This window comes from Diospyros lotus, chromosome 15 (assembly GCF_014633365.1).
Source record: "Diospyros lotus cultivar Yz01 chromosome 15, ASM1463336v1, whole genome shotgun sequence".
Taxonomy (NCBI): Eukaryota; Viridiplantae; Streptophyta; class Magnoliopsida; order Ericales; family Ebenaceae; genus Diospyros; species Diospyros lotus.
This window is the reverse complement of record NC_068352.1, coordinates 32,800,724-32,823,751: the sequence shown is the minus strand read 5'-3', so window position 1 is coordinate 32,823,751 and position 23,028 is coordinate 32,800,724. Positions and strand designations below refer to the sequence as shown.

Below are 23,028 nucleotides of genomic sequence, written 5' to 3'. Positions count from 1 at the left end.
GTAAATTTGCAATTGAGTAAGAATATTTTGATCATTTGTGTGTATGTAACTCAAAATATAGGCTTCTATGTACAAATAGCATTTTCCTTGAAAAAGTGGACAAAACAGCCGCCCAATTTTATGAAATGGCACGGCCGATTATTTGAAAACTAGACAAAAACAAAGAAGCCAAGGAGCTTGGCCAGATTCTAAACATCGGAACATCAACTAATTATTTGAGATGATTGGTTAAAATAGGGGAAAAAATGGCAAAACATCACCCATTTATCTAAGAGGGGCAATTATTTGAAAACTTAAGGGAGGTTTGAATTTGTAATAAAATGGGCAAAACATCCGGTCATTTAACCAATTTGGGACGATTGTTTGTCAATATTGGCACAGAAAAGGGGGGCCACATTTCTAGACCGTTTATTTTTAAAAAGCGGCAAGAAATTGCCAGGAGAGCGTAGCTTTCGACCTGGAATAGCCAACATTCGCCCGCAATTTGAAACAAACGCAATAATTGAGGCATGGACAAATAACTGACGCAGACTTGGGACACAATGCTATACTTGCCCTCACCTGCCCAACCTTGGCATTATCACAGTTTCAAAGCCCAGAAATATTAGATTCCCAAATCAACATTAAGGCAGTGCCTCATTTAACCTGAATATTTTCAATGCCAGTTTTTACATAGATGTCTACTAGTTAAGTGAATACGGATGGCTAGGCAATGGTCTGGAGAGAAGAACAAAATGAGCAATGTTTCAAGATTTACAACCAATCAGAGATAATGTATGTCCACAAAACTGCCACACGATTCACACAACTCATACCATAAACATGTAATCCAACAAGCCATATTTAACGCACCTTACCAAAATTAAGCCAATATGCAGCTGTCCAAAACTTGATCTTCGGACCATGGTTGTATATGCTGCATATGGATACACACATGCACAGAGAGAGAGAGAGAGAGAGCCCCGGGGACCATGGCTGACAACCCTATTAATGAGTCCCTCCCATTCCACTTAGGGCTGCAATAGAGTTGGATTTCGGTGGGAGTTGGGTGCGGAAATACACAGTTCAAAGGCCTGTAAGATGCCTTTGGTGAGTCTTCCCCTTTGACAGGGATGCCTACTATATCTAATACAATAAATAGATATGCATAGCATACCATGTAAAATCTACAAATTGACTAAATGACATTCTCTCTATATAAATATCTCATCAGAAGAATGAGAATCTATTTCAGTCCGTACACCAAAGCGGCATTCATCTGCTAGGGCCAAAGTCAACATTTCCGTGCAGAACTGATCATCTGGTTTCAGCCATAAAGCCTGCTTTGGAAAGGTTAGGAGGAAGCTGTAAGAAACGTATGGGTAAAAACATGTGCTTGTAATGCTATAGCGTCACTTAAGACCAGGTGAGCGAATTAAGAAATAAGTTTTCTCAGCATTAGCTCAATGCTTGTCATCTGTAGAACTAAGTGCTCCATTTGGTCTTCCTGGTTATCCTTACTAAGGGTGCTTGCGAATCAGGTTGGCTTGAATTTTATAAAAATCCAGACCTAAACAAATCATTTACCTAGTCTAAAATTTTGGACATGGGACAGATTAAATCACAAAGCAAAAGTGAATCAACCAGATAAAAACCACCAGAGCAAAGAAAATAGATTTGACCGATTTCAGGGGAATGGGGTATTAGTCGGGTCCGGTCCATACCAAGACCTGGCCTGATCTCAATCGGACGCAAAAAATACAATTAAACCAGACTAGGTCGGAAAAAGATCCCAGACCAGATCAACCCACATTGGTTTGGTTTGGTTCTGGAGTCATATGGAGAACTTATTGGGAGGGGGAAAAAGAAAGCACATTGCTAAAAGCCATCAGACCACCAAACAGGACTTATTTATATGATCCTGATTCCGCCACTTACCTTGTGATAGTATGTAATTGCCGCAGTAAAATGATCCTGCAGAATCACAAACAGCATTATCAACAAGATAATCATCTCAAAGGGGAAGAAAAAATCAAGTTGCAACATCAGATCAGATTGGACATAACTAGAGCTTGAACAGAAATCCACACTCAAAGAAGAAATAAGGAGAATCACATAACTAAGTTCAATAAAGTGATCATTTCAGGATATAAGGATATTGAAATGTTCTATTCAGGTTTCTTAGTCCAGGAAGATAAAGTTGTCAAACATGTAATCACCATAACATTTTCAGAGCAAATGCAAACAACAGTTTACTTACTAGTTAAAGAGGATATCACCTGGAAAACAAAATCCAGTTTAAAATTTCAGTTTTATTGAATGTACAGTATGATGCAAAATTTTTGAATGGAATCTAATGAGCAAACCACTATGAGCAATCACTATCAGTGATGACCGCAGGACATTATCTTCTCCATCTGACTTACCCCAGTTGGTTTCATTCAGAATTTCAGATCCAGTTGTCATGGAACAACATAGAGATTAAAGAAACCATTCTGAAAATTGTCCTTGTTATCATTTAAACCATACCATGTTATGAAACCAATATGGCATCTTTGAACATAAAGTACCTCCAAGTGATAAGTATATGCAAGGCCAGCATAAGTACTCAAACTTCTAGTTGATATTGCCAGTGCTTTCTCATAGTATGTAATTGCCTCTCTGTACCTCCTGCAACAGAGCAAATCTATATTATTGAAATTGGAAAAACGTATAGACGAATCATGTCTGTAGAAAGAATAAATAAGCACATAGCAACCAAACTAGCAAGGCAGTAGAGGAATTCCACAAATGGTCTGGTCTGTTTACTGAAGAATGGAATTACAAACTAACCACACATAATCTGAACTTCCATAATCTACAAAGAAATTTTTATTATAACTAATATCCTAAGACAAAATGTATGTGACATGATTAAGATGGTTTTTAGTCATACAAGAATAAAACCAATAGAGTGTCTTTTGTTAGGCGAATGGATGGAATGGAGCACATGTTTAGTAAAAGAGATAAGAGCCATAGAGGGAGACCAAAAGAAACTTGGTGTGAGACACTTAGGTATAATATAAGTTATAACAGTTTTTAGAAGATAAAACTATAGATAAAAATGATTGTTTAGCTAGAATTCATGTAGCCACCCCCACGTAGTGGGATAAAGGCTTGTTGTGTGTCTTTTTGCTTTTTTAATGATACGCTTGATACATTGTTATGATTGTGGTTTTTATTCTCCTAATATTTCTGAAGTTCACATATTATTAAGATTAGTCAAGGAACAATGTGTTGTTCTTCTCACATCTGAGCAAGCTACAGTTGGCATGTCTCTACAAGTACTTAAACATCTTTTGTGCCTTGTTTTATCAGACATCAATTATAACTGAGTATTTTTTAAATTCACATAGTTTTAACAATAATACAAGAAAGTTGCTTATCAAGGCAAACACCAACACTTGTTGAACGCTTGTCATTATCCTTTTACTTTTAAACCACAAACATGAGACCTGGAGGATGCACATGTTGAAAGAGGAAACATATTTTAACAACCTTACAAGTTTAAAATAAAGTTGGACATTGATTATAAAATGAAATCAGAATTTGCCAAAAGTGTTGTGATAAGTGTTTTATACACTTAGATTAGGCCAATGAACTTAGCATTTATTCTATTAATGAGCATGGTTTCTATGTTAATTTGTTCAATATTTGGCCATGTAGGTGTGAAACATGTGTTGAAAACATTTGGAGCAAAAAGTGATGATGATGTCGCATTCTTTGGAGCTAAACTGGGCATTAAAGGCAAAGTCAAAGGTCTACCCGGGGTTGAGGTTGATGAGGTCGCAAAGCATTGGAAGGAGAATGTCATTGGTGAAGTGTGGGAAAGCAAGGAAAAACAACTCACGATGTTATCGCGCAAAGCAATGCATGGTAGGGTCGTGGTAAGAATTCCTTTATGTGGCTCACGGTGTTATCATGCAAAGCATACCATGGTAGGGTAGCAGTTGTTTAAACTTTCTGTGGCTCACGACCTTAATCATGAAAAACATTGTGGTAAGGCCATGGTTGGAAAAGTATTATGTGAGTCACAGCCTACTACGACAAGCATTCTGTGGTAAGGCCCCAGTAAGGCACAGAACATCACGAAAAGACCGTTTTAAGCCCGTTTCCTTTCAAATCAAGTGGAGATGGGCTCTTTCAAGAGGCATGACTTTGAAGACCTAGAAACCACTATAAAAATACTGGGTTTTGGAGGATTAGGGGTAGTTTTTGGAGAGAGAGAGAAGAAGACAAGTCGAGGAAGAAGAAAGAGATTTTCTTGAAGAACTTCAGTTTTGGTTATATTTTTCTATTCTTTCTTTTCTTCCACATCATGAACTCCGTTTTTATTATTCATTCACTGGTTGAAACTATGTTACTTTGTGACTAGGGTGATTGATGAAACCTAGTTCAATGATGGTTTAATTAAAAGTATTCAGGTTTTATCATATTCTTGTCTTTCGGGTTGATCGTTTATTATGCACTAATTTTGTTTTAATGCTTGGCCGCCATTAAAATGTGTTTGTGATTTATATTGTTTTCGAGAGATTCAATATAGATTAACACTTGCTAATAAACGACACAAGGTTCGATAATAGGTAGAGATACCGTTATGCCCTGTGAAATCTTATTTAGATGATTATTGTGGATAAATGCATGTTTGTATACTTGCAGATTAATCTCATATATAAGCATAGATTCAATTGACCATCGAGAGAGGCTTTTGATTAACTTAGGATCATTGATTTTCAGCTCAAAGCAAGAATTATAAAACCTGATCACTGAAAGATTAAACCAATTAAAGAACTACAATGGATTCATGAACCCTAGTGCATTAGATTTCTGCATTTAAAAATCCAAGGAGTTGTTTTACATTTTTAGTTAGTCATTCAGTCTTAATTAATATAATACCTATTGTGAGTAATTGTTTTATTGTGTGTGACTTATTAAAGTTAATAGTGGTTAAAGTAGGGATCAAAAGCTAATCCTTGTGGGAACGATACTTTATTCATCATTATATTACTTGTTACGATTCCGTTCACTTGCAGGAAAGAATATGTGAACATGTTGCTTAACTTGTTTTTGAACAACACTTTCTAAAATAGACAATAGAATTTGTTGTTCAAACTTCTTTCAATTTGAAGGACGTTAATTGTTTTTTTCTTTTTACTGTTTTGATGTAAGAAATATAAATATTTTCTTCATGTAGAAGAATGAAAAAAATATCACAAATTTTTCATTGATAGTCATTTATTAACATATATTTGACTATTGATTCCTAATTTCTCTAAATCTTATCATAACAACATGAGCATATTGCATATCTACCCCAAGAGTCTTTTGACCCTTCCTCAATTGTCTGAACACGACTTTTCTACTAGACAACTACCTCCCACCATTCTAGGCACTATTTTGTTCCTAGACAAGAGTTACAATTTGCACATACATCAAAAAGACCCCATCTACAAAGGACAGGAATTCATCAAGATATGCACCACCAGAGGAGAAGAAATGAACTTGCTCTCCGGGGATATTAAAAGGCCAAAAAGTTATGATCCAATTACATGTAATATGTACCTTATCCTCATTCTAGCTCTAACCTGTAAGCTCAAGGCAAGATATCATTCTATAAAATGTATTTTACCTCAATTATAGTTCAGTATTCAAAGCAGTGAAACTTCTTAAAGATATTAGTCATCCCGCCTAGCCTAGGATTTCAGCCCATTATTTTATCTTGATGTCATTACGAAAACATCAAACAATTGAGTGAAGGCATATATAGACTATAGACTTAGTTCATAAATGAATCGAATCCACTTCAATTTAGGTATGCTACTTTACTTCAACATGAAACTAAAACTGCACAAAATAGTATCCCATCTACTATCATTCAGTTTGAGAAGTAAACAGTAGAATAGAAAGCAAAGTGAACATACTTCAACTTTCTCAGTGCATGGGCAAGATTAACCACAGTTGATTCCCACATCTCACTTAGAGATGAAGGAACAAGAGCTAAAGTCTTCTCAAACCACCACACAGCCTTTTTATACCTGCAAGAGTCAGAAGACAAAGTAAGACAATGAAATAGCTTCCCAAATGAAAGTCATTTTCAAACAATTACACAAAATTGGGTAGCATGATTGAAAGAACTGAAAAGCACAACTAATCAGATAATATACCAGTGAAAATAAATATTTCCAGCACCAGTACATGTAGCTCCCTTGAGGTAATTGTACGCAAGATAGCAATCATGATGCTGGTCGAAAGTAAACTAACCAGCCTTACTTTTAAATTTGAGGGCACCAAAATGAAACAGAGACACTTCTACAGGGCTTTTCATATTCATAAATCTTCAATCAGATTGAAAAATGAGTCCAATGTACCACATGGCATACCTAATGGTAATGACTTGATTAAAGATATATCTAATTAAATGTTGGAAGTCAAAAAATACACACTTTTACTTTTCATTAAGACTACAATGATGCATTGGTAGGCAATGACTTTTTACTTCATCTTTATATTTGTCAGCAATTTTGATGATAGAATTGAATTTAATCTTCTTTGAATTGTGAATTTCACATTGTGTACGATCAACACAATGTAGTAATAGCATAACTATTATATGTTAAGTGATGTTGACTTTTCATGAATTCAATTGAATCTTCATATTAATTTGGAGTTCTCTTTTCAATACCTTTTGGAAAAAAAAAAAGTTATGGTCAATTCTTTTATTATCTGAGTACTATTTGGAAATACTTCAGTAAGTAATCAATGGTTCTTTGATTCAATACGCATCCTTATATACCTAAACCAACTTTCTTTTGAAGGGTGAATGCCCTTACTCCTTCATGTGATAAGCAACAACTCCCAGCTCGTTATATACAAGTGGATCTGCAGAGCATATTGCCTTTGCCTGCATAAGAAACTGAGAGAATAATATAATCAGAAGCCTGGGCAAAAACAGGATTCATCAAAACCCATTTGGGTTCATAAAATCAAATACCATCACCCAAAACATCAGGAGAACAAAGAATACTAAATTTTTTCCCCAAGAAAAAATAGCCTAAAGTGTTTTCAGAAAAATTTCATACCATTCCCACGGGAACCATCTTTATCCAAATGCAGTTCTAGATTTTCAATACTTAGAGATAAATGCAGATAAAAAGTTTGATCTCAAGTGGTGAAGAACATTGTCATCTGGCTCTAGCATTTTGAAGAATATTGAACACGCGTCAGCATGCAGATGCCATTTCCAGCATTACAACTTGCATGGGGCAAATCCATTTCAGAACAATGACACTGAACCAGATTGGACAAATTTTAACCGAGGAATAAAGGGAAATCAATATCCACCAAACAACCAAAATACTGAAACTATTCCCTAATGTTTTAGTAAATGTGTGTAAGAGTCATGTGGTTACAGGGCTCCTTGATCAAACTAACAGTTTTATACTAATACACTCACAAAAAGACACCCAAAGCGTCTCCTAGCATCTCTTCCCATGAAGTTCAAGCCGTAAAATCATCCATTAAAGCTATTGAGAACTGCAAATGAGAGTAGGATGACAAATAGAGGATTGATTAATGAAGAGAAGAAGGGTGCAGGGGAGGAGGGGATTGCCCTTTTCTGATTTCTACTTTTTCTTTAAAAAGAGAGGTAAAGAAACCTTACTAGTGCATATACTGACAGATATATCCAGAAACAACAGCGATTGGGAACTAGTTCAACAAGAAAGATACATCACCTAATCTGGAACTAAATAGAAAATTTGAGAAGACAAGTTCTAGAGATATTTTTTTTTCTCTTCTTTAATAAATTTCATTCTTATAAATGGAAGTTGACTGATCAAACCAAACCCAGAACCATAACTATTTAATTGCTAAAGTTGGCCTGATCTATCACCTGCTCAGCAAGTTTGAAACTGTGGGTTCGCATGTACTCCATCCCAATATACAGAGTTGGTAAATGACACCTGGAACAAGAGAATATCAAGATTCAACCTGTAAAATATGATTCACGAGTAAAGAGGATTTCCATTGTGCATATGAAGAAATCATGAGCAAACTCATTTCATCATATTATTCATATTTTTTTATAAGCAAAGAAAATCTTGATTAGATTAAAAACATATCAAGATAGCAATGAAAAATGAAAATTGCAAAAAGAGCCCCAAGGGGGCAGAGGCGGACAAAAAAGTAGAAAAAAAAATAAGGAAAATTGCAGCCTATCAAGCCCTTTTTATCTCTGCAAGTAACCAGAATCCTTTATTCTCTGATTTTTTATTGTTTTTCAGGAAAAGAAAAATGTTGAATACTTTATTCATAACTAGATATATTTATATATATACAATTCTACAAGGTACAACAAAGGAAAACACATAACTATGCATAACACAATAAAGCTAACATTCCCCCCTCAAGCAAATGCATACACATCATACGTGCTTAGCTTAGTACAAATGTAGTCAAGCTGTGGACCCTATAATACCTTTGTAAGAAGATCAACCAGCTGGTCATCAGAGACAACAAATGAGGTGTTAATCTCTCATGAAATCAACTTCTATTTCACAAAGTGATAATCTATCTCTTTATGTTTAGTCCACTCATGAAAACGGGATTAGAGGCAATATGAAGGGTTGTTTGATTATCACAAATAAGTTGTATAGGCCCTAAATGTCCAAATCTCAACTCCTTAAGAAGTTGGTTGAGCCAAACCAACTCACATGTGACTAAATCCATGGCTTGATACTTTGCCTTTCTGCTAGATCTAGCCACAACATTTTGCTTCTAATTCTACCAAGACACTAAATTACCTCCAACTAAAATACAATAGCCCAAGGTGGAGTGTTTATCTGTAGGACAACCAACCCAATCTGCATCGATACATTAGTTCTTTGTTCTCAAACAACAAGTCTCTACTAGGAGCACTCTTAATGTACTTGGCGATATGCACTAAAGCATGCCAATGGCTATCACAAGGAGTGTCCAAGAATTGACTCACCACACTAATAGCAAAAGAGATATTGGATCATGTAAAGGTGAGGTAATTAAGCTTCCCAACCAGTCTCCTATATTGCCAAGGATCCTCCAATGGCTCCCTTGCCTTGGTCCAAACTTAACATTAGGGTCCATAGGGTAACCCTACAGGCCAAGAATCAAGCATACCAGTCTTCTCCAAAATATCCAAGATACTTCCGTTGAGAGATGCACGCACCATGTGTAGATTGAGCTACCTCAATGCCAAGAAAATACTTCAATATGCCCAAACACTTGGTCTGAAAATGAGAGTGCAAATGAGTTTTCAATTGTCTAACACCAACCTCATCATCACCTAATAACCACCAAGAATATTACTCCACTAGTCCATGGGCGTGCAATAAAGAGAGATACAGAAAGCAACGTACAATTAGAAACGGCCACTGGACTTTGGTCAACTGAAGTTGCCACTTTGGTTGATCTAAGTCATCCAATAGGCTAATGCTCAACTTCGGTCAAAGGACCGGTCAACCTAAGTCAAGAGGCCAACATTCTGGTCAACTTCGATCGACCTAAAGCACAACTTTGATCAACCGAAATTGTCCAATAACCAAAGCCATAACTTCAATTGACGGCTAGGTCGACCTAAAACATGAGACCAAACTTTTTGGCCAACTTTGGTCGACCAAAACTAAATTTCATTTGATCTAAATGGTATGCAAGAAGATTCAAACATATTGCCTCACTTCAGTCGACTTAGACTAAACATCAGTTGACCTAAGATACATGGATACGAAAAAATAATATTTTTACATCACAAGAGACGGATAAAATACATTAATATCATAAAAATATTTTTGTTATTATCAAAATCATATTTATTTACCCTTGAGTTTAACAGTAGTAATCCACATGGTGTATGGCAAAGCGGTGTAAATTTTGATATCTTTGATCATTTATTACTTGTTGCCCTGATATTCCACCATTCCCCCTAGGGGAAATAGATAATCTCTTATTATTTTGAGTGTAGAAAGGGCTATGTGATTAGTAAGCCATTTTTGTTGTAGTTGAAACGATGAATAAGATGTTGTGTTTCCACCTATAGAATTGTTGCTTGTGCATGTACATGTGAAAATAAGGCCAAACCTCACCTTGAGTGTGCTCCCCCCCCCCCCCCCCCCCCCCAAAAAAAAAAAAAAAAAAAAATTGTTCAAGGAACTTGATTGATTTCCCAATGTGCAGTGATAGATGGAGTTGAATGGCATTGAGGGCTAAGCTATCTCATATCAAGCCTAGATAATACAAGCATTTTACCTTTGATTGGGAGTCTTAGAGATTTATGTTTTCTTTTTTCTTTTTGTAGGTGAAGACATAAGTCTTAGAGATTTCGATTGATAATGTTAGCTTTGTTGAGTCATACATAGTTGTGTGTTTTCCTTAGTTCAAATATTTTTTACCTTGTACCTTAATATCATAGTCTGATGTCCTCATGCAAAATATTAAAATCTCTTTTTGAAGAAAAGGCTTTTGACTTAGTTTTTGCAGATTCTGGTTTTCTTGTCTCTGACTCTCATGAGCTTTTGTCTCAAAAAGTTTATGGTCAATTTTAATCTCAGGTTATCCCCTCAGCTTTCTCTATTGGTATTTCTGTGTAGAATATTTTTCTGTAGAGATTGTGCTCCAAGATACCAACAAGTGCTGGCTGAAGACTGGAAAAGCTGAAGGTCTTTTTTTTTCGTATTTCAAAATTGCTTCCCACCTTTCTTTGTAACAACTAGTTTTCTGAATATATCTATATAAAGAGTGAGCATGAAGGCTTCATAGATAGATAGAACAAACTAGTGATAGAACATTCAAACAAGAGTGAAAAAGTTCAAGTGCTGGAAGTGTTGCTGGCTGGTGGAATTCTCAAGTTGTCACTTGTTTGGAATTGTTTCTGGTTGTAAGTTTGTTGTTTTTTACTCACTACTTGTGTGAGAGGTTTTGCTAGTTGTGTGCTAGTGGTTCTTGCTTAGGCAAGGAATTGTATGTAGTTCTAGCTCCAATCAAAAGCGAGTGTTATCTTTTCCCTAGTGATATCCTCAAGCTCAATCTTGGGAGAAAGGAGTAAACTCTTAAAAGTTCAAACCTCTATAAAAAATTGTGTTCCTTGTGCTTGCTTGATCTTATTATTCATATTCTTCTTGCAATCACCTTTTAACTAAGATCACAAATTAAGAGTTTTCAACAAGAGCTAAAAATTATTTATTTTTGAAAAACCCAATTCACCCCCCTCTTGGGTATTTTTCTGGGCAACAACTACTATGTTGCCTAGCTTAAGCTAGAGCTCATTCTCCTCCATATGAGCTTCATTCTAAGGGGCAGACCATCAACCCCCCCCCCCCCCAAAAAAAAAAAAAAGACATCACTAAAAATAACAATAAATAAAAACTTACCCAGGAAACAGACGAGCAGCAGTGCGATAAGCTGACATTGCTTGGTCACCCTCTTCTTGAGCTGCATAAGCATTCCCAAAACCTATCCAAGCTGGTGGAAATGTTCCATCTAGATTTGAAGCCTTGCTGTTGATTGATATAACCAATAATAATCGAATCAGACAATATGCTAGGCATCAAGGATGGAAAAATTAAGAGCAGCCTTTATGCAGAAAAATAAAATTAAAAAACCCAAAGACAGCAAGTAACATAGTCGAACTTGCAACTAATTCATGAAAATGGATACCACCTTGGAAAATATCCAGGACCAATATTCTATTGGGTAAAGCACAAGATCAGAAGAAAGAGACTGCTCTTGGATTAGTTTGGTAATCAAGGAAATGCCAAAATTTAATTTAGGAACATAATGGACCAATCACTCTCGAAATAATGGCTTCAAATAGTGATGGTAATAAATAGTAACTAGCAACAACACGAAATCTATGCAAGATACTAAATAATGCTCCAGAACCACACCGGGCATGATAAGAAGAATGAGGGAAACTTGAAATTTGCATGGTTCATGCTTATGGTTATTTCTTTTGAGCAATAAGAACAGCCCCCCACTGGTAGTGGTGAATCAATGCTACATTAGTAAGTGCAGCATCAACTTGGGGCTCAAACAAAAGTGTAGTTCAATCAGGATCATATTAAGGGATAATTTTTTTTTTTTTTTTTATTGTTCTATTAGACCATTCTACAACCACAACAAATATTTGCTGTTGTTGTAGACCAAACTATTTTGTTATGTTACATTACAACCACCAGAAAAATTTTAACAATATCATTATAAGTTATAACCCCTAAGCATGTCCAATGAATGTCCTATTTTTAGACTTGCAGACTCCCAATGTACCACAGCATGTCCACCAAGAAAGAAAAAAAAAAAAGAGAAAATACCACACTCCAGGCAGCATTGTGCAGCACATATCCTTGTCCAGAAAGTGTTCTGTACTTGTATATGGCTTCAGTTAAGTGTTCATACTTCTTTGGCCCCAATCATGGTTCCCCAAACTATAATGACATTGTGGTTGATCCTTAAGATCTCACATCAAAGCTTATGGCCATAGGAATCTGCGGGTGTGATAGTCCTCACATTATTGGGCATGGGTGGTACATTCGGTCCATGTACTGTATAATGGATCGAGCTGTCAACTTCCATGCGTTTCTATTTTGCCTAAAATATTCACATGCCTAACTTTATTATATAAATTTAAAGTTGCAGACCTTGAAGAATTAAAAAGACATTATGATTTTTAATCAATTGAAACTGCAAAACAGATTCATGCAACTAAACAAAAGAAGCTAGAGATGAGGACTTGATCAGTCAGATAAGATTATTCCATTAAGTGGAGTTGATATATGGGTATTACAGATTTTGTTTGTGTAAGTTTGCTTAACATATTATCAACTTATCTTAGCACAAAAAAAACATATTATCAATACCACTTTGTTGATTAATATAAATCAGCACAAATTCAAACTTTTAGGCTTTTTCAGAATAACATATTTTTCACTACCAAATGGCAAAATTGAACTCATAGAAGTGACCATATCCAGAATGTTGAGGTATCAAAGTCAACTAAAAAGAGTGTTACCTGAAGTATCGGCGTGATTGATCATACTTTTTGATACAATAGTAGTAGCAACCAACAGCAAACCAAGACAAAGCCCTAAAACATAAATCCCAGTGAGAAACAACTTAATGCCCAATGTAGAATAGTGAAGTACAGTTTCTCTACGAAATTTGAAAATCTACTATCTAGATGCCATTTTCAGTTTCAACAGATTAGTATGGTAACAATACAATGATTATATTCAAATCACAAGGTAATAAGAGTTCCTAGAGCCATTAAATACAAATTGGCTAAATAATATTAGTGGAAGTAACTTATCCTTCTAAAGTTTACAGGGTGTTTGACATTTATCTATGATATGATATACAATTATAAAGTAACAGGATTATAAGTCGTTTTAAAAGTTAATCAAAAGCAACCTTAAAAACTATGTCCAAACATAACCAAAAAAAAAGGAGCACCATGCGCTACATCATTCCAACCATCAATTCTGTAGAAACTACTATGAAATCATGGTTCATGTTTTAATCCTGGTGAAAGCTTCCCAATGCAGAGACCTTCAATCTAGGAAATGCAGATAGTAGATACAAACAGTGTTACCAGGATCACAGCCCCCTAATGGCGTCTTGCAACCCCATCCGTATGTCTGCCAGAACCTCAAATACACAGACCATAATTTAAAGGGAAATCACACCAAAATTTCCAACAAATAAAGCTAAAAATTGATTATTCGTGAATAAACAAGAAAATCACAAAAAAAAAAAAAACTAGTTCCTAGGTGAACCACAAACACAAATAGCAGCACAAACTAAGCCTCCCTCTCCATACGTGGTGGGAAAAGTATCACATTGGATGTCTATATAGCCAATACCTTGATAAGTTCAGTCCTAGCATAAGACTGCACAATACCATATGAAAATTGACACAGAATAAATTACAGTGGATTAATGGAATTTATTCTCCTAGATAAAGCTGAATGGGGAAAAAGGATCCATATAGCCAACCCCAAGTAGTTAAGGAAATTGTTAGCTGGATGTTGGATGATGAACTCAATTTTGCCATAAAACCAAATCTCAATTAGAAAAATACAAAGATAAAAGAATTCTCACTTTTGAGGATAATCCTTTACTAAGTTGCAGGCCATAAGATAGAGTTCATTTGAATGTCCAAGCTCCATTGCTGCTGCCAAATGTACTAGGGTACATTTCAGATGGAAGGGATCATTTTCAAGCAATCTGGATTATATAGAATGCAAGAAGATACAGATCAGTCGAGCAAGATTCATTAAATAAGAAACTAATACTATTTTCTGTTACTAAGTCATTGCAACATTACATGGAAGTTAGTTCAAAGCATTTTTGATATTCACCACATTGATGGTAGTATTCAGCTTTGCAGGCCAAAAGATCAGTGTTGTTTTTCAGAGTACGCATCAGAGACTTCTCTGAAGGTTTAACATTACATCCCTCCTGCTCAAGTTCACTGAATTTGGCTTCTACAACGTTTTCCTTATCATACTGCATCATAAAAGAAAGCATAATATTTGATCAATACAACATAAGAATTTCATAGTGAGAGACATTTAAAAAAATCCAAAGAAAAAGAAGAAAATGTTATCTTATGAAATGGAAAATATTAATTTGAACTGAATAAGGACAGACATGTTGAATGACTTGTATCATGTTCTAATCAGAACTCACACATGCTTACCTTCTTCACTAAACAAGAATAGAAAGACGAAATCCATCCATCTTCAGCTGAAAATTGCAATGATGAAAGTAGAGTTGTCTCTGCAATTCATTAACAGAACTAAGTGGTTCAATCCACAGGAACGAAAAAAACACACATGTAGTTTTCCAATAATGTAAGGACAAATCAAGCACAATGGTAGATGATTCTAGAGAATCTCAAGCAATGTAATAACAGGTAGTAGAAAAGAAGATCTGAATTTAGGGTTGTATGCCATCAATTGCTTTGCTCTCAAAAAACATACAAAAATGGCCAAGTGATAAAATTTTCACCTTCTTCACATGTAAGCATATGGTTCTCGATAAGACGTTCCAATGCCTACAAAAAGAGCACATAGTAAAAAAAAAAATTGAACAAATAAAGACAATCACAAGGAAAACGATGTGAGAAAATGAAAACTACTATTTAGATCAGGAAATCATTTCTAATAAATTATTGAATAAAATGCAGTACAATGTCCAACATTTGTTAGCAAACAGTTAACACAATGGTGATAATATTCCCAACTTATTATAAGTGAAATTTGCAGGAGTTCTTGCATTTTCACAGACACACATGGCTAAAGAAGTTAGTCCAAGACCAGAAACATCTATGGAACGTCAAAATCTATGGAACATTGGAGCATTTTTGGGATTGGATCATGGAACATTGGCAGTTAGAAAAATCTATGGAGTTGGTGGTTGTGATGATTAGGGGAAGAATTAATATTATTTGTCCCCAAGAGAAGAGATGGACAGGCGAGAAGGCTAAAATGTTCTCTCAGTTAAAATATAAACCTTGGTACTCAACAAAGGATCATATGAGAATTAGAGTGGAAATTATTATGGATAAAATTTTAAAGGATAAGGTAGAAAGATAGGGTTATCAAAATTAAAATTGTTCTAGGAGATTAAACTATGAATATTGCTAGTGTAAATGGACCACAAGTCGAAATTGGAAGAAAAGGCAAAAACAAAATTTTGGAAGGGATTGTCACAAGGAATACCCTCAAAGAGAAGAGATCATTATAGGAGATGGCACGAACACTAATGTAGGTAAAGAAGTAAATGGGAATAGAGGCGGACATTAAGGTCATGGCTTTGGAGAGAGAGATAACTGATTTCAATATGGCATATGATCCTACCATAGCTAATGTCATGTTTAAGAATGAGAATAACATGCATAAGTGATTTATCAACTTCCCAAATAGACCTTGTTCTTACAAGACAAAAAAACCACTTGTCTCGTAAGGACTATAAAATTATACTAAAAGTGTGCCTTACTAATCAACATAGACCTACAGTCCTCAACTTTCGTATAGGAAAAAAATGATGGATGAAGCCCAAAAATCAAATTAGGGGACTTAAACAGTAAAAAATGTATAAGAAACATGTATCATAGAAGAAAAACATAGATCAGAAGTTAGAACTTGTAAAAGAGATACCAGAACTTTTCAAATTACAATTGCATTACCTCAAGAATCTCCAATAAGCACATACCTATTTGCTATAATGATGGATAAACTCTCTAAACATCTAAGATGATGTGTCTTGATGTATATTATTTGTGAACAACATTGAGTTGCTGAATGAGGCAAAAGAAGACATGATTAATAAGCTTTAGTTATAGAAGAACACCTTAAAATCTGAAGTATCCAAATTAACAGATTGACAATTGAACATGGAATATAAGTTGGTAAAAGTAGAAGTGAGGATAATGTTATGATAAAACTTGAAGATCAAGTAAATCCAAGAAAACATCAGTTAAGATTTCAAAAACATGAGAAGATTATTGAGAGGATGTTATAAAATCAAGGTAAGATGGTTAAAATGGATAAGTCCTTACAATGTTTTATGCAATTGCAAAATCTCATTAAAACCAAAACAACAATTTTACCAGAGGCTAAAAAATAACCAAATTATATAACAAAAAAAATTAGGCTGTTAAAATTTAACACTTGCAAAATATGAGCGTCACTGAGATGACTATTATGGTGGATGTGCGGCCATACAAGAAAGACAATTAGAAATGACAATATCCATATTTGGACAAAGCGATGCTTATTGAAAATATCCAACTATAATGCCCCTGTGAGAAGAGTGGAGCATTTGGCAAAAGGAGGAGAGAAAGAACACCCCCTTCCCCCCCCCCCCCCCCAAACTCTCACATAGCATAGCATACAACAACCTTACATAAGATGTGACCATGGACAAACATATTGGCAAACTAGAATTCATTTAGCCAAGACAACCTAAAAAGATGAAAGCTCGTTGTGTTGTTTTAATTATAAGTGAAAGTCCTTCATGTAATTGTGACTGTATAAAGCCTCTAAATTAAGGCACAAAAGTGCTGGAGCAAGTCAACCGTCTCCAAGGATAAAATCCCCCGCCCCCCAGAGACACACACACACACAACAATCATTCCCTGATTTAAAGCTTGAGAAGTTATTGCATTTTTTAATAAATGTAATGTACCACAAAAGAAAAGATAAAGAAAAAACAGTATTAGTTACCATGTTGCTTACCTCATAGCATAAAGGATCAGCTTTGATGGCAGCTTTGTACCTTAAAAGCCATTGTGAAAAAAAACAGAGACAAACAAAGTATTAGAAAAGAAAAGAAAGAAATAACGAAAAGAAAGATAGAAACTAAGGAACAAAATTAAACAAATTAAGGCACAGACACAATCCAAGAGAAGGAAAGTCTGAAGCAGTCAATAGAAATAAGAAGAGAAATGAAGTGCAATAAATAGAGGGGATGGCAATGGATAAAAAGGTAGAGCTCAAACATCAAACAAGTAGCTATTTTTAGTCCCTCCTAACCATGTATTCTCCACTTCTCTTCTCTCTTCCCCAAGATTCTTAATGATAGACTTCACAAAATTCTTAAAGCATGCCATACCTTCTAAAATAAACCTAATAAAACATGGTAGCATTATAAGACCCATATACTATTCTAAAAACCATAACCTTTCATTGAATCGAGATGGTTTAACAAAAAGTGAAATTAAATAACTCGTGTATGAGCAACTTTAAATAGACATAAAAATATTTAATTTCCTCGCCCTTTTTCCTTCCACAAAATCCTAGTTACAAACATAGTGTCAAGCTTTCTATTGCAGTATAGCAGAATCTCATAAAATCTACTCATATCACTCAAATTGGTAAAAAATGTGTTACGACACTTCCATTGTGTTAAACTTAGAGATTTAATCTTGTATTAAGGTTCAAGCTAATCAAAAGTCAATCTCTACAAGTAGATACAATGAGGAAGAAATTATACAACAATGCATCACAATATATAAACATTTAAGATATTACCAAGTTACAATCATACAATCAGTATTTCTACAAAATAATTAACTTGCAAGTTGCTAAATATATTTTGTGCTTCATTTTTAAGACATTCAACTATATCTTCACCACCCAAAAAATCTCCAGAATTTATATAATCTTACTTGCATAAGCATCATCAAGGTAAATTCCATAAATCTTAATGACCACTTCTTAAGCAACTTCAATGTCAACTTGTGATAAACCCAAACAAAAAGAAATATCTTCATAAGCAACTATAACGTCAACTTGCAATTAACCCATACAAAAGAACCATTATTCCCAAACAATGTATATATGGAAATTAATGCTTCACAACTCATAATAATAAATATCTTTACACCCTGACAAGGATGTACTGCATATCTTAAATCATGACAACATCCTCAAGATTGCATGCTTATGCTTTAGCTAAATGCTTACCATTGTCTAGCTTGGGAACGATTCTCCAATGCTTCATATGCCTTGCCTCTTAAAAAGCATATCGCTGAAGAAATCTATTACAAGATACATATACATAAATACATATAAGCATACTTCCATATTAAAGAGTTAATAATAATAATAATCATTATATCACATGACAAAATCATGAAGTATCCAATATCATATCTTGTCTCATCTACAAAAGTTCAGTAATCAATCATGCAGAACAGATCATTCATGAACTCTGGCTAGCAAACAGAAACGTACATGCATGTGGTATAAAGAAGGCCCTAGTAAAGAAGCAAATGACAACATCAATATCTATACATTATATTGCCATTTTTGTTCTTATGGAAGGATATAAAAGGTGAACCCAGATCCAGTGCATGAGGTTCCCCACATTGCAGGCTCTATGGAAGGTCAATTGTACGTAACCTTAGCCTTGCTTAGCAAAGAGGTGGTTTCCTGACTTGAGCCTGTGACCTCCAGGTCACAATGGAGCACCATCACCATTGTGCGACAATAGGGTGTTAGATTAAGCATCAAAAATTTGAACAAATGGAATTCAACAAAGCAGGCCCAATGATAAACCTGGACCCACAAAAAAATGACAAACAAATAGTGAAGCAAACGCAAGATCACAAATTTGCAATATTGCAGAGACTCATTGAGCTGGGAGTATTTCAAGACTGTAAAACTGGCTTTCCATGGAAACATGAAGTGCGGACATAAAATAGTGTAGATTTGAAATTCAAAGGAGTTGGAATTTTTAAAATTGTGAGATAGCTAACTGGATAACGAACTGAAAGTTTCATGTTAAGAGTACAACAACTCGGATGTTTTAACAAAGATCAGAAAACAGTAAGTGCCCATTTCATTTTGCTTCAATTTTTTTGTTTTTGCTTCCATAATTTTGAAAACACCGTTTGATTATGTATTTTCATTTTTCAGAAAATAATATAGACAAAGTAACCCAAAAAGAAGTGGCAAGACTTGAAAACACCAGAAAGGTGTACCCATCCTCATTCCACTTCATGTTATTAGTTTTGAGTTCACTCCAAGAGACAGAGAAGCAAACTTCATTGAAACTTTGCTCACCACAACATAAGCCAATCTGCATCACAAACCCTTCGCCCTGCTCTTGGTTTCTCTTCCTTTCCCTCCTCTGCTCCATGAAATTGTGCTCTTCATCTTTGTCAACTGAACCCCTTTCTCAAACAAAAAGCTCTTCTACTAAAATATCTTTTATGACAGTACCTTTCTATTCTCCATCTTCTTGAATCAATAACCATCCAAAGCAAAAAAAATGCCAACCAAAAGGCTTTTTCTATGACCAAAAAAGCCTTTGAAATCCACAAAAAAAGTGCAGTTATCAGGCATGAAATTCATGTCCCTCCTAAGATATTGACATAGAGTGGTACATTCAATGAATCTAAGTAAGATGAGCATTTATCATGATGTTACAAAGAAAAGTGTCATCTTCCTAAAGCATCTAATATAAAACTTGGAGAGTGAATTGGATTCCAGCAAATGGGTTAGAGAAGATAGCACTGACCACAGTGATGGCCAAAGAGCAAACAATGACAAACTCCATGATGAAGCCTAGATTAACTTGGTGAGAATTCCATAGCATGACAGCATGGATTTGAACAAGAGAAGCTCTGGTGTTCCTCTGTTGGAGGAAGAAACATTTTCTCTCTGACAATATTTTCTTACAATCTCCTATGTTTAGCTCTATGTACATCTGTTTTAGCTTTTTTTTTATTTCTTTTCATTTTTGTTTTTTTCCATTGCATCACTTTGCTATAAATGCATTGATATTTTTTCTGGCTTTGGCATTTGTGTGTACTCAAATGCAGCTGTGCTTGGATAAGTACTTGGTTTTGTTAAATGTTTTGTTACCATATTTCTATTTTGCGTCTATCTTGGAAAAATGTATAACAACTGCATATTGGGGAAAAAAAATCAGTGAATAACTGTAGTTGTAACCCAAATCTAATCATAGAAATATATTAGGTGAATTCATTAATATATGTGTAAAATAAAATACATTAGATTAATTACATGAATTCTATCATTATACAAACCAACAAAAATCAACACAAAGGTATCAAATGACATCTTATCCCTTTATTCCCATATTTTTTAAAGCAAACAACAAAAATCAAATGAGAGATAAATGTAGGACACGAGAGATGTCTTTTCTTCTAGCATCTAAAGTAAACATGTTTAAGTCATTGCTATACATTTGATGCCTCTACAGCAGTGCCGTAGTCTACCTTACCAATGATGTAATAACATAGGAAGTAAGTCTTCAAACAGGTGGTAAATTTTGCTACCCACAAAGACATAGCACATGATAGGAGAAAATTTAGGACTGCAGTGAATGAGACAACTTTCATAGTCTTCATTCTATGTTAGGAAAGGAAAGAGGCACCCCCCCCCCCCCCCCCCCCCCCGCGCGGGCGAGAAGAGTTTGAGCCCAAAAATAACCATTAGGTTAGAAAATGAGACAAAAATTTGAAGATATTTTCTAAAAAGTAAAAAAAATAAAAAACAGTTTTTTCTGTTTAGACTTCACAATAAATAAATATACAGTAACTTCATTTTCTTTTCCCTTGAAAGATTCCTATTTAGTAACATCGGGTAAAAGTACCATAAAGGAAAAGGTTTTACATTGATTTCGCGATCTTCCCCATCTTTATCCAAGTACACGACATTGGAGTCTTTCGTATCGTGAACATTCCCATGCTCATCCACTTTAGCATCACCAAGCATCAATAGACATTGATCCCATTCCTTCAATTCCTCCTGGTCAAATGTGGTTTATTCATTGGATAATGAAAAATAAATATTGAAGCAAACGAATAGATAAAGAATGAAAGATAACACAACTTAATAAGGTTGAGAGGAACTGGGGAAGAAAAGGGGAAAGGGGGAAATGCAGCCTTTAGTATGAATGCACAATAAAGAAAAATAAAGCATAGCATTGCATCACGGTCCAGAATGGCTACTCCCCAAACACAGATTAAATAATTCTCATACCAATTTGAGTTGAAGTCAACACCAAGATGGAATTAGATTTAAGGTGATTGATACCTATAAGATGGAAACAGTAGAAAATTTTAGATCATGACAAGACCTCTTGTATAATTCATCCTTTTTGTTGGCTGGACATTTGGTTTTTTATCAATACTAGTACATAAACGGAGAATATTGGATTCATATTCCCTTATTTTCAAGTTGGATTCATATGCCCAAAATTTAAATGATTTACTTTTTAAATAATTTCATTTGCCAGTGGCACAAATACGGAATTAAACCTCTGTCATTTCAATTTTTCATGATTTTTGTCATTCCTCGAGATGTGGAAGGTGCGAGACTCTTAACTTCTCCAGAGTGCTGTCTTTTCCGCTTCCTCGCATTTTCTCCGAGAAAAACTAGGAAACTAAATGAGAGAGAAAAAAAAAACATATTCTTGCACGCTTAACCTCTAGTAAAATTAGTATTATAATGGCATGAGCCATTGTAGCAACAGATCGGGTAACAATTGAGTATATGCTATTCTAAAGCAATGTCCCGTCGTTTTCTTCTCCATTCGTTCGTGTCGCGGGAAAATGAAAAATCAAATTAACCCAGCCGTAATTATCAGGGAGGACAAACATATTCACGTCACTATTACTCTGTCAATCAAAGAAAGCCCTAATTAACGAGATATCATCGAAATAAACTGAAAGGTACCAATCACGCAAATGAGAGGAGGAGGAGGAGATCGAAATACCAGGCACTTGGCTGCGAGGTATCGGAAACGGAGGTCGCGGAGAACGACGTGGGAGGCGTTGAGGAGGTGGAAGGCGCGGCGGTAGTGGCGGCCGAGGAAGAGAGCTTGGGCCTGCATGTATATGTCGGCGGGGTCAGATGTAATGGCGGCGACCTTGTCGGCGAAGAAGATGGCCGACGAGTAGAGATGCTTGCTCACGCAATCCCCCACCACGCCTCTCAGCTTCTCGATCTCTTCTTCTCTCATCTTCGGTCCCGATTCGACGGCCACTGGATTCCGATCGCGGAGGGTTTTCGAATTTGCAATGAGAGAGGGAGGGAGGGGGGGAGTGTGTTTAAGGAGTTAAATGAGCGGGAGGCTCGCATGTGTGGTCTGGGCCTGAAGTTATCCTATGGGCCGGGTTAAAAAAAAAAACAATTATTTTCCTGATTTCAATCAAAATACTTCTAACAAATGTTATTCATATACACTCGTTGGTATCGAAATACAATAATAAATTTATAGTTGTGGGAGAATATTCATCTTCAATCTTCAATCTTCAAAAGACTTATAAAACAAAAGACAATTAAAGGCATAAGGTGTTTTTCGACTGAGACCTTTGATACTTAAGTTAAATTAGTCAAAAATTATAAGAATATGTATATGTAATATTAGTGGTAGAAGTGTAGTTTTGGTAAAGTTCTTGAAGTACCTCAATTGCATGAATCAACTCTTATTTATAGAGATTGA

The 23,028-nt window shown here is 35.2% G+C and overlaps 1 protein-coding gene across 1 annotated transcript; it reads right to left on the bottom strand.

Moving 5' to 3' along the window:
• Positions 1 to 706: 706 nt before the first annotated feature.
• LOC127792673 (anaphase-promoting complex subunit 6) lies at positions 707 to 22,632 on the bottom strand. Its single transcript, XM_052323286.1, has 16 exons — positions 22,300 to 22,632; positions 21,195 to 21,329; positions 18,516 to 18,589; positions 17,286 to 17,325; positions 15,055 to 15,100; positions 14,744 to 14,823; positions 14,369 to 14,550; positions 14,143 to 14,268; positions 13,055 to 13,129; positions 11,418 to 11,543; positions 7,910 to 7,979; positions 6,849 to 6,931; positions 5,940 to 6,053; positions 2,550 to 2,649; positions 1,918 to 1,953; positions 707 to 1,319 (listed from the first exon to the last, which is right to left on the bottom strand). Exons 1-16 carry the CDS (start codon positions 22,543 to 22,545, stop codon positions 1,194 to 1,196), a joined length of 1,659 nt encoding a protein of 552 aa, XP_052179246.1. The 5' UTR covers positions 22,546 to 22,632; the 3' UTR covers positions 707 to 1,193.
• Positions 22,633 to 23,028: the final 396 nt, after the last annotated feature.